This window comes from Prionailurus bengalensis, chromosome E3 (genome assembly GCF_016509475.1).
Source record: "Prionailurus bengalensis isolate Pbe53 chromosome E3, Fcat_Pben_1.1_paternal_pri, whole genome shotgun sequence".
NCBI lineage: Eukaryota > Metazoa > Chordata > Mammalia > Carnivora > Felidae > Prionailurus > Prionailurus bengalensis.
This window is the reverse complement of record NC_057357.1, coordinates 3,608,801-3,626,030: the sequence shown is the minus strand read 5'-3', so window position 1 is coordinate 3,626,030 and position 17,230 is coordinate 3,608,801. Positions and strand designations below refer to the sequence as shown.

Below are 17,230 nucleotides of genomic sequence, written 5' to 3'. Positions count from 1 at the left end.
CAGCTGCACAGCACTGGGAACGTACTTAACGTCACCAACCTGTACTCAGAAACACAGTTAAGATGGTAAATTATACGTTACATGTATTTTACCACAATTTCAAAACATTTTCCAAAAAAGCACCAACTCCTGCAAAGACTTCCTACTGCGTGTGGAATAAATCCAGGTTCTTTCCCAGACCCTGGTGACTCCAGGTCCCATGTCCCATCCAGTCTCTTCCCTTTGCACTCTCCCTGCCCCCTTTCCTCCTCCCTGACCACATGACAGTCCCTTCAGCTTGGCAAATACAAGCTCTTTCCTGGTTAGACAAGTAATCGCTCCCAAGAATATTCCTGGCTCCTCACTCTCCCGATAGAGGCTGAGAAAGCAGTGAGCACAGGGGGGACAGCGTGGGCTCTGACACGACCGGCCGCTGGCCTCTGTCCACCTCAGCCCCCATCAGTAAGCGGGGATATTAACAGGACGGCTCATTCGGCTGCTGCGAGGATCTCCTTAATTATCACGTGATTACATGGAAAACACTTAAAATAGCTCCCAGCACTCAAAAATGTTAATAATTGTTGTTACTATCACCTTGAGAATGAATGCCGAAAGAAGCAAGACACAAAAGATTGCATATTCTATGGTCGCATTTTACAAGAAATTCTAGAATAGAAAAACGATCCCGTGGCAATAAAAATTAGATCCGTGGGCAGGCAGGGCTGGGGGGCACAGGAGTACTCAGTGTCCCAGGAACGTGACCGGGAAGTGCCTGGAATCTGTCACATATTTGTTAAATTCATCAACCTGTGTGCTGGCAATCTGTGCCTCGTGCTCTACGTCACTCTCTCCCGCACTACGTCACGGCAAAAGTGTCCCATTTATTAACCTGTTTCCACGTGAGGCCACAGCTCACCCATGGCAGGCCCTTCGGTGCCTCACCCCCCTTTCGACCCCTGGCAGCTAGTACAGTGCCAGCGTGAAATTAGCACTCAATAAGCATGTGCTGGAGGCGTGAAAGGAGACGGCGGGAGAGGCAGAGCCGGCACTGCCCTTCCTTCCACGAGCATCGCTTGAACGTGAGCGCCAGAAAGGACCTCAGTGGTCATCGAGCACACCTTCCTCATTCTGACCTGAGAAAATGGAAGCAAACCAGAGTAAGTTATCTGCCCAAGGTCAGAATTAATGGTGGAAGCAGGTCTGGAGCCCACATCTTCTGGTCTTTTTCACTAACACCAAATATGGCTCAATTCACACGTATAGACATACTCTATAAACATTCACAGAATGCTCATAAAATATAACATTTTTAAAGGCATATTATTCTGAAAGCCCCGTTAACTATAAAAATATTTTTACAACCAGATCTACTTCATTCAAGCATTAAGTTGGGACTTGCACCGCAAGCACTAATTTAAACAAATCTTTCTTGACGCGATTGAAATGAAATGGTAATAAGTTAATGGACATTCAAGTGTGTGAGCACGGACAATTATGAGGCAGGCTGTTTCCCCATCGCCCGGGATGCCGTTTACTGCCCGTACTTCTAAATTCAGATCACTGCTGCCAAGGCGTCCCGTCCCGCGAAACTGACCGGAGGTTGAAATATTGAACCTGTGAGCTTCGCATTCCCTGCAAAACACTTGCGAGCACGCCGTGTTTCCGCATTCCCGTCAGGTAGGGTACAACACGCAATCCGAGCACGAGGGCCCGCAATTAGGCAGAAGAATGGCACCACACAGAACAAGTTTCTGCGTCCTAATCTGATAACTGCCGACGTAAATCACCTCCTGGAGGTAAGAGAAATCCTGCACGACATCGGCATTCACATTTCGCGTTGTGAGAAATAAAAGGAAACAAAGGACGTATATCAAAACCCAAATAACACAGGACAATTTTATTATCAAATTAGACTGTATTTATAAGACAAGGCTATACTCATCTTTGACATGCAGAGATACCAAACTAACTGTGTGGATTCAGTAAATCAGAAAAATAAACACGCATTTTTTTTTTGCAGCTTCTCAGATAAATAAAACCTGTAATTGCCTCTTCAAAATTCTGAGTATAACTTACTCTCAATTCTTTCAAAGTATTTTTGCCTTTCGAAGATATGTTTATACCCCTTCATCAATAACATTTTGCTCAAGGTTTGCTATGCTCCCCCCCGCCCCCCCCTTTCGGTGAGGAAGTTTGCAGATATCACATGACTTTCCTTCACACTTCCTCATTCACCCAGACATTCCAGCAGCGTGTATCTGCGGGGTCAGACCCAGTTCTCAGAACAAGGAGGGCTTAGCCAGCCAGCACCCAGGGGAGGCTGACACTGTTGGAGGAGACGGTCGACACATGCCACACGGGGTCGTGACTCTCACCAGCTCACGGCTGAAGGTGAGACGCGAGAACGCTGCTGGCTGCCGGCCCGTGCCGTGTCAGGGGGCACTGGCACTGAACCCGGGTGCGCCAGTCATGAGACTTCGCCTTTTCTTCTTTGTCCCACCCCCCACTTGCGAGTGCCCTCTTGCTTCTGCAGCTCCACTGCCCCTCTGCTGTGTTACCTGACACGGTCACAAGCTCCAGCATAGGACCTCACATCCTCGGGAAGCCATTCAGGTGCCGACTCACTCCCTGCTCCTGGGCAACATCCCGGTGCCACCCCGTCCCCTCCCTCTCCTGGCTTGGCTCTGATACTCCAATGCACGGTCTTTTAGCTCAGCCAGAGTCATCCTCTGTGACCTGCGGCCACAAGCATTTCAGAGATACGAGGGAACCCTCTGGGTTTCGCTCACTGGCTTGTGTGTGTCACACAGAGCTGCAGAGAGCTTTAAATGTCACGAACGCAGAGCCTCTGCTTCTTTGCTGACCTTGAGTCTGATACATCCAACCATCTCATGAGTGCATCCTCCTGACCATCTACTGTGCGCCTCAAACGCGTACAAAACAAATTTCAGACGCCATCACCAACCTCCCCCCAACATACACAAAACTTGTTTTGCCCCCAATCATCTCTCCAGTTCAGGAAACGGTAACTCCATCCCATCGGCTGCTCGGGCCAGAAGTCTTAGATTTTCCATGGCGTCCCTCCTCCTCCCAGACCTCACATCCAATCCGGCATAGATCCTATCGATTCTATGTTCAGAAGAGACTAGCATCTGACACTTACCACACCACTCAATCTGAGCCACCTCAACCATTGCAGCAAACCCCTAACAGGCCTCCTGGTCTCTGATTCTGCTGCCCCAGAGCTGCCCTATTCTGAACATAATAGCTGCCCTATTCTGAACATAATTCCTAACAGAAGGGTCATAAGGAAGAGTGCATGGCTGCTCCGCTCAGATCCTCAGAGCAAACGCCAAGGTCCTCACTCTGGCTAAGACAACTGTTTCTAGGACTCAGGCTCAGCCACTTCCAAAAGCTCACCTCCAGCCCTCTCCCTGAGCCCACCCGGGCCACACCTCCAACGCACCGGCCATTCTGCTCCCTCACCTGCTCCTCTCCCTGATTTACTCCCAGGCCTCCTCCCTGACTCCTTCCGGTCTCTGCTCAAAGGTCTCCGGTTATTATCAGAGAAGGCTTCTCTGAACACACATCTACAACAGCAACCCACCGGAACCCCTCTCCCCACTGCACGCCCGGCTTTATTTTCTCCTCTCTGTTATCACCAGCTGGCCTATCACGTCTCCTTCCACTTGGAGACGGGCTCCCTGAGGACAGGGCGTTTCTTTGGTTTCCTGCGGCACAGCCGGTGCCTGGAACGGTGCCTGGCAGGTAGTATGCCCTCAGGACGTATTCGGTGAATGAATCGGGAGAAAAAGCCCAAACTTCCATCAGAACTGTGTGAGTTTTTCATTTGGCCTCATTCTCCTGTGAATGGGAAGCAGCTCACATCCACCTCCGGGACACTCACTTCACTTCAGCTCCTTTTCCGGGATGTGATGAAGTTTTGCCGCTCCTTTTGCTACTCGACGGAAGCCTCCTCACTCAACAAGTATGCGGTGCAGGAGCAGAGAGGCTGCTGGTGACAGGGTGCTGGGCTCAGCACACGGCAGCGGCCCTCCGTCTCCCGCTGCCCCTCACCCAGTGCTACACAGACCTCATTTCCACCCCATCCCCCGCTAGGCCTCGGAATGTTGTAAAGCCCGTGCCTTAATTGGAAAACCATGTTTGCCTTCTCTTTTGTCAAAAATTTCTGAAGTTAGCGACTTACAGCCCCAACACAAGGGAATACATATAAATAACACCCTCACAGGCACGCTCAGGGCTACGTGGGCACGACGGTTTGTGTGGGCCTGTGGCTCACGCTGACCTATAGTGTTTCACACCGAAGGCTGACGTTCTAAAAGGGAGAAATAGGAACGAAAGTAGCATATGCAAAAAATACATCAAAGACACGAAGAGGGTTTGGCAAGACAAAGTGAAAAGAAGGATCAGCCTGATGCAGACATGCCTGGCGAGGAAGCCAGAGGGCCACCGGTCAGCTGTGTGCCCTTGGGAGGGCCATCGAGCATCCCGTCTGCAGTCCTAGAGCTCCAAGCACAGCTGACGGCAATGGTGAGGATCAGGGAAGACGGGTTTCGAGGAGGTATCCAATAATTAACGGCCGCTGTTAAAACTGTTACTAGGCCATCCAACAAACTTTTCAAGTCAGGAATTATCATCAGAATTGTTGTTTCCCTTAAAAGCGAAAAAAACTAAACTGTAAGCCGAAAGCTCACATTTTGAAGATCCCGCGGTAATGTTAACAATAAGGGGGTGGGGTTGGCGAGACCAGGCTCCTCCTCCCTGTGGCCAAGGACCACCTTCCCCTCCCCCTCCCCAAACCCATGTGGTGGAACGGACCACAGATAATCAGGTTACAGGAGGTACAGAAGCTTGACCTGTTTCAACATGAGTGAAACGCTTTGAGCCAAACATTTGTTTTTAAATGACACCTTTGGTGGCGCAGAACAGATCTAACGCCATCTGACTTTTGTCTGCCAACCATCCAGACAGGGGCCCTGCAGAAATGCCCTTCCAACTGCCATGCAAAGCCGAACTTTCTATCTCCGAATGATGTATAAACTCGCAGAGAAAACCACACACATGCTGATTTATGATGTCCTGCACAGCAGGTACTTAATAAATACGGGGGTGATGATGAGGTGGAAAATATGAAACTTGAAGGGCCTTACAAATGTGTAAATATCCCTAATCAGCCTCATCTCATCTCATCTCCTAAAAAAGGGATCACCGGCATATTATTCTACTGACATTGGAGATTCATCAATAGCTTCGCAGACCATTTGTTTGATGTGACACCAAGTTAAAACCTACTTAGCATCTTTACATCATTAGCTCACCAGGAATTCAAGAGTCTTTGGCAAGAATCTGCAAGTAAAACAAGAAAAGCTTATCAAGTTAAGACTTGTTATTTCACTCTACTTCCTTTCATACTTCTCGAATAAATGCCGACACCTAGACCACAAGTCAAAAATGAATTGCCAGATGGCGACCACCGTGGGCCGTGCCCCCATGGACATGAAGGGAAGCTCCAGGGTTGGAGAAGCTTAATTTGATCCCCTCATCCTCCCTCACACCTCCTCTTCCCCAGCATTCTTCCCAAACTGGCCCAGCCATGCTGGGCTCAATGCTAGAACTCCCCAGAATATTTTGCCGGAGTCCATCTCAGCTGCCTTGTGTTCAACCTAACAGGTTTCTAAAAGAATGAAAAATTGATCCCCGTTCGTTTCACCGACCTGAAGAGGCATTTGCTATCAATGGAAGCAATATAAAGTTGGACACACAAGCAACTCTTCCCAAAATAAGGAAAAAGGAAAGCAGGTTCCCATTTTCTAAGGTAATTAGAATTTTTACTAACATTTTTTTTCATTTAAAAAAATTTGTTTAATGTTCATTTATTTTTGAGAGAGAGACAGACAGATACAGAGCTTGAGTGGGTAAGGGGGAGAGAGAAAGGGAGAACAGAATCCAAAGCAGGCTCCCAACTGTCAGCACAGAGACGGATGAGGGGCTTGAACTCAGGAACTGTGACATCAAGACCTGAGCTAAGATCAAGAGTCTGATGCTTAACTGACTGACCACTCAGATGCCCCATTAGCATTTTTAAATGTTGTGTTTATACATTTCAACAGTCTTCCTGTTTCCAATAACAAGAGTAAGAAACATTTGTTAAATGGGATTCAGAATGGCCTAAGGTCAAGCAGGTTCAGATGCCAGGCTGGGAGAGCATGACAGCTGGACTAGAGAAGGGATCCCGTGGATGGGATACATACATACATACATACATACATATATATACACACACACACACACATATACATATATATCCTTTTTGGAAAGAACAGAATAAAAAAAAGCATTTTCTTCTCATGAATCTTTGTATGAGTGCAACCATCTGATGGTGTAAGTACTTGACTTTTAGCCCAAGCTTATAGCATTTCAGGATTCTTTCAGAAATGCTCATCCCTGCAGTGTTTATATTTGGTATACTAACTTTAAATTGTATTGGAAAATGCCCACTTATGAAATATATATGAAATGTTCTCTTTTAATCACTTAAAGCTCTAAATGAAGAAAATCTGTTTGGCATTAGATAAATACCTTGAATGCGGGATAGGCAGGAACACCTTGAAATAATGCTTAACTAATCACAAAGCAGTATTCTGCAATAGATGCCGAACCACTAATTAGACGAAGGGAAATAAAACTGTCACGGCAGGATAAAAGGATAAAGAGAAATAAGCAGTAATTACTGTTTTATCGTCAGAGAAAGTGGTATCGAACATGGTTCAGTAAAAAGAGGGAAAAAACCCCCACAGCTCTCTAAGTAAATACCGGCACTCATTAAATTAGCACTCAGAGCTAAACAACTCAGGGACGACAATATCTTACAAAGCGCATCCAGAAAGGGAAAAACGGACCACAATGACCAAGTAAGGATGCTTTACTCAGGGCGGACGGCACTCTGCAGACTAACTTCACGGATGACAATTTCCTCAAACTGCCAAAACATTTCCCCACCAGGTCCTCAAAGAGCCACTCACCACGACCTGGGGAAGGACTACGAGGCCACATCACTCTTCTCAGGGCTTAATCGATACAGTGAACTTCATTAAATGATACATAAATGGTGCCAACAAGCGCGAAGAGTTGTATTTTAAAGTTGGAGCAACTTACATTCTGCTGCTGGGAACGATCTTGTGCCCTTCTCTAAACCACGTCACCTGCGGTCTGGGGCAGCTGCTGATGGGCAGGAAGTCGAGAACTGCTGCGTGTCCTTGAGAAACCGTTTTCCTCTGGTCCGTATCCATGAAATTTCCCATATCTGCAGAGAAAAATCAGACCCTTTGAGTTCTAGAAAACTACTTGGTGTGTGTGTGTGTGTTGGGGGGGCGGTGGAGGGTCCAAGATGGAAATAACTATGTATTACAGCAAAGTCACCACCGGTGCTTTAATTAAACTATAAGACAAGAAGAGACTGAGCAGCAGTGCTGACGAGGGCAGATCTGGTGGGGAAGTGAAGCGGGAGGCAAAGCCACGTGCCTCCAAGGTGCCCACGAAATGCATTCATCAGCAGAACTTCGTGGTCTCTGTCACTGCAACAACGCGATGAAATGTTTGCAACTGATTTGAATTCTGGAATAAACTATGGAGAAGCATCCTACCGCCACAGAGACCTTAGAGTCGCCCTTAGCTATCCGCCAACTCCCCAGTTTCTCAAGCTAGTTCCGCCCAGGCAACCACCACTGCCCGGTTCACTTTCTCCTTCTTTCCGTTGCTGGGGTGACTGTCTCCCTAACAGATCTTTTGGAAGAGAGATTTTTTTTTTCAACCACAAACTTGTTTTTACAGGGTTCTCCAAACCCCATACTGTTGACTTAATTAGGGACAGGTAGGCTCTGTTGCAGCCTCTTGTGCTACTGCTTAACATTTTTAAGAAATGGGGTCACAGGAGAAAATGAAGTCATTAGAATGTGGGCAGAGGACACCAATTTTTAAATTAGTAACATTTGAAACTTTTGAAAAATGTCTATGTTAGGATTAGAGACAGATACATGTGTATACACACAGATTTGACCTATATGCTTTTTGTCTCAATGTATTTAATTTGGCATAGTCCATAGCAAATCTATATTATCAATGGAATTTTTATTCAGAGGAAATTATTTCCTATGTAATAAACAGCATTTAATATTCTAGGAGATGAAACAGATGAGGTGAACAGTCACAGTTATTTTTAAAGTGAAGCTCGTTAACAAAAAGGAGGAGAAAAGAAAGAAAAAAATCTAAGAGCCAAAGATAAATTTCTAGAAACAAGGATATAAATAATTAACCAAGAAAAAGTCCAAAATTTAATTTTATTCAATAGAATTTAATACATTACCATAAATTCCAAGCTGTTAACTTATTCAAATATGTTTGGGGTATTGAACTGAAATTCATATTTATTAATTATGTTTTCAATTATTCAATTGAATACAAGTTCCAAATTATCCTGCAGTAAGATTTAGCTGAGTGACTTCACCACAATTCAGAAAAGTTAAGCCTTCCTAGTAATTAAAAACATAACTAAACGTGTAGAGACAGAATAGACGAGTAACTAGAAATTGTTTTCTTTGATACAGGGACACTGAAAACTATAGGCCTTACCTGTGGTCAAAATAACAAAGAGAAAATGCTGTCTTTTTTGGTTGGCACAGCCCAGTTTAGGAACTCTCGAGTTCTCTCAAATCCATTATAACGTGTTAATACGTAATTTAAAGTAGCATAACACTTTCTGCTTTCTTTTAAATGAAGAGACATTTCGGTAGTAAATTCAAAACGTAATAAAGCTGACAGGCCATTTTAGAAGGACCCTACCTTGCCAGGTTTTGGACTAGAAAAGTATTAAGTGCTTTGTGCAGACCAGCTTGTCTCTCCAATTCCTGCTAACGACGTGCAAACTCCCTGCATTCTGGTATCTCCCCTTCAGTTACTTTCAGAAGCCGCATTCTCTAAAATGAGTCCTGCCCACAGAGAATGCATCAGGTCCCCAACAGTAATACCTAGACAGTAATACCGTCTAGGACATTACTATCCGTGTACTTTTTATCGTGGAGCTAAAGGATTTCTAAACAAATTGCTGGAAAGAACTAATTATGAACTGAAGAAGTTTTATCTAATTGGGTTTAATTTTTTATTTGAAAAACATTTGAATCTGAACATAACAATGATAATAAAAGCCACGAGCAGCTAATTCATAAAAGAGAAGGCATCCTTTTCATTTTTTATGTCTTTTTGTCCTCCACAGTGCCTGACAGAGCCCCTGACGGGTGAATTTTACACAAGTGCTATCTGCCTATTAGCCCCATCACCATCACTGGGCCAGCTACACTGGCTACCTGTCTCCCAACAAATTTTAGCAATGACCCTATCCCAAAGAGAATCTAAGACACAGTCTCAATTCCCACAACAGGTAACGGTGATTTTGATCGGCATTCCCCACAGACACTCTGTTTCTGTGATTCACCACTTGGGGACTTTTCCAATGCACACATACATGCGACTTGAACTTCTGATCTTCTCTGCAAGAGAGCTCCCATCCTGTTTCGCACCACACAGCGGTAAAACCCAGCGTCAAGCCTCTGTAAGGACGGGATAATGTACCTGCCAAACACCAAAAAGAAGTATTAATGGTTCTGTGTCTAGAGCAGTTCTGGCACCACATGTTGCAAGTGTTCAACAAGCATTTTTGGTGAACCGTCTATGCAATCCTTCCGTGGCCAACACGCTTACCCCAAATGCAAATTACTTGTGACATTACATAATCGATGTCTGTCTCCCCAGCTAGGCGGTCAGTGGCACAAGCAACCAGCCTCTAGACCTGCCTGGTTCATGACTGTGCCCTGGCACCCAGCACGATGCCATGCATGGAGTACTTATCACGCACAACTAGCTGAACACATGACAAATGTGAAACAGCTGACTGAAGGTCATTACATGTAAACGAGACCTTTCAACAAAAAGAATTTCTAAAAGTTATTTCTAGAACCGGAAACCATCTTTATATAATGTGTTGTGTCACTCTATATAAAAATTCAAGCAACACTTTCAGGATGAGACACGGGTGTCATCGAGGCAGAGACCAGGGACACTCAGTGTTGCAGACCACCCCCCCGCCAACATAATTCACACACTTCCCTTGCCCACTTCCCCACACACAGTCTGACATTAACTTTAAAAACATTTTGGATAAGTGAAAGGTGGTTTCACTTGTATTTTCCATTGTCGTGGCTGTAAGCAATCGTCATCCTTCAAATCAAAGTCTTTCTAAAAACTTCAGTAACATTTCATAGTAGAAAAAAAATGTACTTAGAAGATACAGTTTCCATAAAAGCCCTGCTTTAGGTTTATGGTTAGTTTTATAACTGAGGATGTTTTGAAATCCATAAGCAAGTAAGATTTATAACCAAGGACCACTTGAAGTGAGTTTTACAGCTCTGGAGCCCCAACCTTTCACAATACCTGAGAGAGTACACTAACTGGTTTCTAGGCCATGATCACAAACAAACCAAGAATGAGGCTGAGTCCTGGCTACCTCGTACACATGGGAAGGTGCGTACTACAAAAAAGAAAACAGAGAGCTAAAACCCAGTCTTAAAGGTAGCCTATCTTCCGAAAAAGAGAAAATTGAGTGATGCTATCCTTCATTACAGAGAGGTTCCGTACATAATTATCATCAATTTAAAACTATTTCTCCTAACAAAGGATAACCAGAAACTTTTAAAACTCAGGTACAAAGCACCACGTATGGTAGGCTTTCTTGGCTCAGTTCCTAAGCATAGCTTGAAATCACTTATATTCAACTCATTGCTCAACTTTTTATTCAAGTATGTCCAATTAGTCAACCTGAAAAAGGAACTTAAAGGCCTAATTTTTAAGTGAATAAAACACTTGGACAATATAGGTAATTCAGCACTAAGCAAATATTAATCAAAGTATGTTTTCCCTCTGATAACCATCTTGACAGTCCCATGACAAGATTAATAAAATCTTTTATGAAAAAATATCGCTGAGTTTTAATCTTCAAAATTTTATTCTATTCTGAGGAATGGCTCATCTCAAACACAAAATTAATTAGTGTGGATAATCAGAGTAAGATCAAACTGAACACAAAGAGTCAACGCCATTTATTTAAATGACAAGTCAAGACTGGAAGGATGAGCAGCTTTGATGGTTACATAACTGTGATTATAATAAGGAGGGGTTTTGAGATTAAGTTGACACAAAGCCAACATAGGTGTTTTGAAATGAAATAACACGAGTCACAGGAGCACGTGTTTGAAAAAAAACACACGCACAGTGTCACCTCTGCAACATGTCCGCGATTATATAATTGTTATCCATTCCTTTTTCTCTCTCTTGCGGGGTCCTAAATAGATTTTAAATTCTTATGAATTTCTACAGTAATCGTATGTACTAATGCATGAAAATAGCAGTGTTTTCAAACCACAGGGAGGAGCAGATACAAAATTGAGTATTAGGCATATGCTGTTCCATACCAACTCTTTAGTCTCATGTCTCACCAGGGAAAAAATATACAAAAAGTTGCAAAGTACTCCACCTATTACAGGAATTCCTACACAAATTATGTTCACCTAACAGATGGGAATATTCACTGCAAGCCCATTGTTTATAAACACACATTTTTAAGCAGAGAAAGTTTCCTGGCTCTTTAGAAGAAAGTATGATAAAATCTTAGCACCATATGCCACCAAAATATAGAAAATGCCTGCTCCTATTTCAAATAAACACAGCAGGGAATGTTTGTATTCACTGGATAAAGGCAGAGTCTCTACTAGACTAACAGAACATTTTCCAGGGCCAGTTCGTTATCAGGAAGAGCAAATTAAAGAAAATCAAGCACAAAATCACAACAAAACCAAGGGTTTAAACGTCCATTTCTGCTCAAGTAGAAGAATACCTCAGTTCTGAGCTGCCTCTCAGGATGGGCCACATGAACCACCTCAGGGTTTCTCTAACAAGCAACCTGAGCTCCAGTTCGGCCGGTAAACAATGGCCTGACTAGCCCTGCCTGGAGTCAATGTGTGACCTGGTTTGGGCTGCCTAGGATCTAGAGCACTGTCCTGTGTTCGGAGAATTTTCCACTCCGTGGGTCTCAGTGGAGGCAGACCCCTGAACACACGTACTCTGGGTCTTTAGACCTGAGGCTGAGAAGTGGGGCTAATGGAGAAGCGGTCGGACGGCATCGGTGCCGGGGCTCAGCAGAGCCCTGGACCAGGGGCACAGCGTGGTGTCCAGCGCCAGTCGGGGCAGAGGCTCCAACAACGGCATCCCGGGCCCAGTGGGACCAGCGGCAGGAGCCCCGGGGGGAACGGCTCCTGGGCCGATTTGGCTATGAAGGCTCCTTCAGTTTGCCGGTGGTTCAGGGACCAACCCGGCGTCCAGGCAACAACTTCCTTTTCCATTTCCGTCGGAGAGAGTTTGCCCCTGTGGCTCGTCCTAGAACCCCCCAAGGCCTACCCTCCAGAGCACAGCCAAAATAACCGCGGCTGGAAAATCTTTTCACGTTACCAGGCACTCACCATGGCCAGAGAAAAGCCTAAATAATGCCTCTTGGAATCCTCTCTTTTAGAACTCATGGCTTCCTGGCAAACCACTAAGAACCATTAGGTGATAAACAATCCCCCCAAAACTGGGACAGATAAACCTGTTCTGAGTTTTCCTGAATGTGCAGCGCTAAAAGCTTAGAAAGTGTCTGACAAAATGCTGCCTGGCTGTAGACTGGCTACTTACTGTTGAGCGGTTCTTCCAACAACAACGAGCTACTCTACGGACACAGGTCTAACAGTCCCACCATGGTTCAGAATAGCGAAGGCACATCCGCACTTCTCCCCCTGAAGTCAGGTGACATAATTCACAAAACAGAACTCTCATGCCCATTAAAACTAGATCTAAGGCACAGGGCGCTGGCATAGCTCAGTCAGTTAAGCATCGGACTTTGGTTCAGGTCATGATCTCACAGTTTGCGAGTTTGAGCCTCACACCAGGCTCTGTGCCGTCGGATTCTGTGTCTCCCTCTCTCTCTGCCCTGCCCCTGCTCGCACTCTTTCTCTCTCTCAAAAATAAACAAACATTAAAAAAAAAAAAAAAACTAGATATGAGGCTCTTTTCTTTGAATGGGGGTGTACATTCATTTCAGGGCACTTCAGATAAGACTATCCCCCACAATTTAATTTTTTTATGCTGGTATAAAAATATCTATTTTGCATGAAAATAAACAACCAAGTTCTATAATAAACTTTCCTATCTTGGCCCAAAGCCCAATCTTATTCAAAGTGGGAAAAAAAGGTTATGAAAAAAAAAAAAACTGTAAGCCACTTATACCTTCTTGGGATTACTTTCATTCTCCTTTTGTGAGAGGAGATGATAAATAATTACACTTTCAATTCTATTTTTTATAAATTTCCTGTGTGACATTAAAAAATAATAATCACAAGTGGAATGAGTCTATAGCTGGCTTCTTTCACAAGCAAAATACTGAAATGAAAACCCCAGACTGAAATACGTTAAGGAGATCTTAGGACCCAGAGCTGTAAACAGCATGGGCCTATAAGGGATTCCACTTCTCGGAGCCAAACTGTGTAAGACTCGTTCATTTGAGCCAAAATATAACTGTGATTATTGTGAGCTGGGCAGTTCAAAGAGAACAGGACCAGTGGAGAATTAAGCAGCAGAAAAGAATGACTATAAACCAAGCCGGGAAAACTGAAACCAGACAGCTGGGGGCACCACGCCCTTGCGCAAAGACACGGGTGGGTGTCGCGCTCAGTTCAGTGAGATGATGGAGAAACCAGTGGGTCATCACATGTCACCTAACGGAAGAGTTCTGTTAAACAGACCTTTCCTCTTGGTGACTGGGGGACACAGCAGATCAAAAGCAAAACAAAACAAAAAACATGTAGAGGAGTCTTTCCCATGGTGTAGTAATGAAGCCTAATTAGCTCCTTTGTCTCAGGGTCTGAAGATTTCTGAACACTGATCTCACGTCTTGGAACACTGCTAAGCCCACTTACTAGTTTTAGCAGCTTGTTTATAGATAATGTCACATTTTCTACATAGATGATATAGAAATAAAAGACCTTCCATAAAAGACATTTTTATGTCTTACAATCTAGATGCTATTTCTTTTGTATTTTTCTTCCTTATTGCACTGGCCAGTAACACCACTACAGGGACCAGAGGAGCTTCCCGCACTGGGGGAGTCTGTAGGTTTCATCAACTGGAGAACATCTGCCATCTGATTTCTTCAACTATTTTTCCACTCCTGCCTCCTTTGGGATTCCAAACACACTCACATTAGACTCTCTGAAGTTGTCCCGTAAGTCACTAATGCTCTTTTCATTGTGTTTGATTCCTTTTTTTTTTTTGTATCTGCCTTTCATTGTGGATAATCCCATTGCTGTATCTTTAAGTTTACTAACATTTTCTTCTGCAACATCTACTCTGTTACTCTCCCATCCAGTGTGTTTTTCATCTCAGATATCACAGGTTTCATCCTCAGGAGTTTGATTTCGGCCTTTTAACATCTTGTATGTATTTAGCTTTGATCACAGGGAATACAGTTATGATGTTTCAGTGCCTTTCTCTGCTAATTCTAACATGTGTGCCAGCTTTGGCTCGATAGATTAGTAGATTGATTTTTGTCCTCCTTAAGGGTCATGCTTTCCTTCCTCTTTACATGCCTAATAATCTTTGATTCCATTCTAGACATTGTGGATTTTACCCTGTTTGGTGCTAGATATTTTTGTATTCCTATAAACATCCTTGGGCTTTGCTCTCTGATGCTTCAAAGATACTTGAAAGTCGTTTGATCCTTTCTGGTCTTGTTTATAAAATCTTAGGCAGGATCAGAACTGCATTTGGTCAAGGGCTAATAATTCCCACTACAGACCCAAGATACTTATGAATCCTCTATCCCATAACCCCATAAATTATGAGAATTTGGGGTATGGCTGGTGAGAACAGGTCCTCTGCCCAGCCCTGTGGCGAGCATGGGAAGTACGGCCATCACTTCTGGGCAGCCCTTTCCCTGGCCTTGGGGAGTCTCCTCACCAAACGTGCTGATAAATATTCCGCCAAACACTCAACACAGAACCGCTGTAGACCTCTAGATTCCCTTTCTCGGGCACTCGGCCTTGATCCCTCTGGATTCTCCAATCTCTTCAACTCAGGAGTCCTCCGGGTATTAGCAACCCCCCACCCCCCCCCCCCCCACCCCCCCACCCCCCCCACCCCCCCGCCAAAGCCACAGCCTGGAAATCGTGGCACAGAAGAAAAGCTGGGCCAGTCAGAGGGCTCGCTTGGTTTCTGTCTCTGGTTTCTGGTTTCTGTTTCTGGTTTCTGTCTTGGGTACAACTGTTTCCTATACTTTGTCTAGTTTTACGTTGTGCAGATTTCCTATCTAGGATTCTCTTTTATATCTCCGAGTGAGGCTTTCCACTTTTCTTCGTGTAGCTTCTTATAAAGGTTATTCCCAGGTATTTAATAATTTTTGTTGATACTGTGAAATTTTTCTTCTTTTTATAAGACATAAGGAAAAGTTATTTTGTCCTTAACCACCCCTATTTTCTTACTGGAATAAAAAAAAAAGAATCATCCATCAAGTTTCTATTGTTTATACTGTCACAGAAACTGAACCACAGAGACGGGTCACGTAAGGAGATATAAGATTTTTAGCACTTCACAGTATCCAATTATTCTTCCTGGTATAAAATGAATAGTACGCCTAGCACTAAGAAATTATTGGCTTAGACATCTATCTACCTGTATCCGAATGTAATTTTTTATCTCCAAGTAGAAAGTAATTGAGAATAAATACTTTCTGGGGGGAAAAAAAAGAGACCCATCTGCCTTTGACAGCTATGCAAACCTGGTTTAATGACCTAACTATTACAATTGTGGCTACAGGATCACCTATGCCTGAATGTGGATATAAGCATCCATGGGAATAACATTTGCGACTCACTGAAATTTTGGGGGCAGTTTGTAACACAAGCAGCAAAGAAAATGCTATTTCCAGTCAAAGCTGGAAAAGCTGAGTTTATATTATTTTCCTTTTATAGGATTAGCATTTTCATACTGACATCAAAGGGGGGGGGAGAGGGACTCAATTTCAGAGAAAAAACCGCTACCATTTTCATAAAGTAGCCATGTTTTTCAATTTGAGACTTAGAATGTCTAATGAAGGTTAACATATGACAGCTGAAGGTGCTTATTGGAAGGAAGTAGATGAAAGAGTAATTTGAAAAAAGAGCATGAGCTTTTTGGGCAGCGTTTATTTCTTGAAAAAAGGGAGGACAAAATACTATGGATCCTTGACAGCCCATCTTGGTGTCTGAAGCCCTCAGTGAACAGAATATAATTTATCACATTGTTCCCAAAGTGTTGGTGCTTTAGAACCACCCATTTCTTCCTACTAAGTTTCCAGGGAAATGGGAAGGAAGCATCTACCCCATTGTAATGGTCCACGTATAATGAGCCGCCCCTGCAATCCTGCCTCAGTGACCCACAATGCTTTGCCTTCCTGAGGATTATCCAGGGAGTGTCAAATTAACAGGTAAAATTTCTAGTGCAAAGAGCAACGCCAAAAAACCTCCATCTCCTTGCACATTTTCGAGTGGACACCAGAACTGTTTTACCCTAAGTCTCAGCAGCTGCACATATAATAGTGGCATGGTGTGTGGTTTAGCATTTTAGAATAAAACTATTACACCGCTGTTTTACATGGATCCAATGGAATATAAATAATATAATGATTTTGAAACACATCATCCCTTCTTTAATAATGAACTCTTTAACAGATAGGAACCTTCATACTGCTCCTTTTTACTCTTTGAACTTAATTAGTAGGTCTATTTATCCCATAGAATTTTATTCTTATGTAATATATTGTTATGCTTCAAAGATACTTCTTGATTATCCATCATACTTCTCTGAAATAAAAATACACAGACAAATGGCAATTTAAAAAGGATGTCCTTTGATCAAAACATTCTAAGTGCTTAAAAAAAATTCTTCTGTATTACAGGGTCACGGCAACTATTATTATTAGTTTATCAAAAAAAATAAATGTATCACAAACTTTGAAATATAATTATTAAGCATTAAAAACTTAGAAAATGTGTCTCTTAATGGGAGGATAGTGGCTGGCTTTTTTTTCAATTACTTTTTATTTCACTGAATGGCAAGT

The 17,230-nt window shown here is 43.4% G+C and overlaps 1 protein-coding gene across 1 annotated transcript in view; it reads right to left on the bottom strand.

The window, feature by feature from the left end:
- SDK1 (sidekick cell adhesion molecule 1) overlaps positions 1 to 17,230 on the bottom strand; it is an 883,215-nt gene that overhangs the window by 508,308 nt on the left and 357,677 nt on the right. Inside the window, exons 3-4 of the mRNA XM_043561368.1 lie at positions 9,518 to 9,624; positions 7,156 to 7,303 (exon numbers count right to left, since the gene is read on the bottom strand). Of these exons, the coding sequence (XP_043417303.1) occupies positions 7,156 to 7,303; positions 9,518 to 9,624 (255 nt within the window). The remainder of the gene's footprint in view (positions 1 to 7,155; positions 7,304 to 9,517; positions 9,625 to 17,230) is intronic.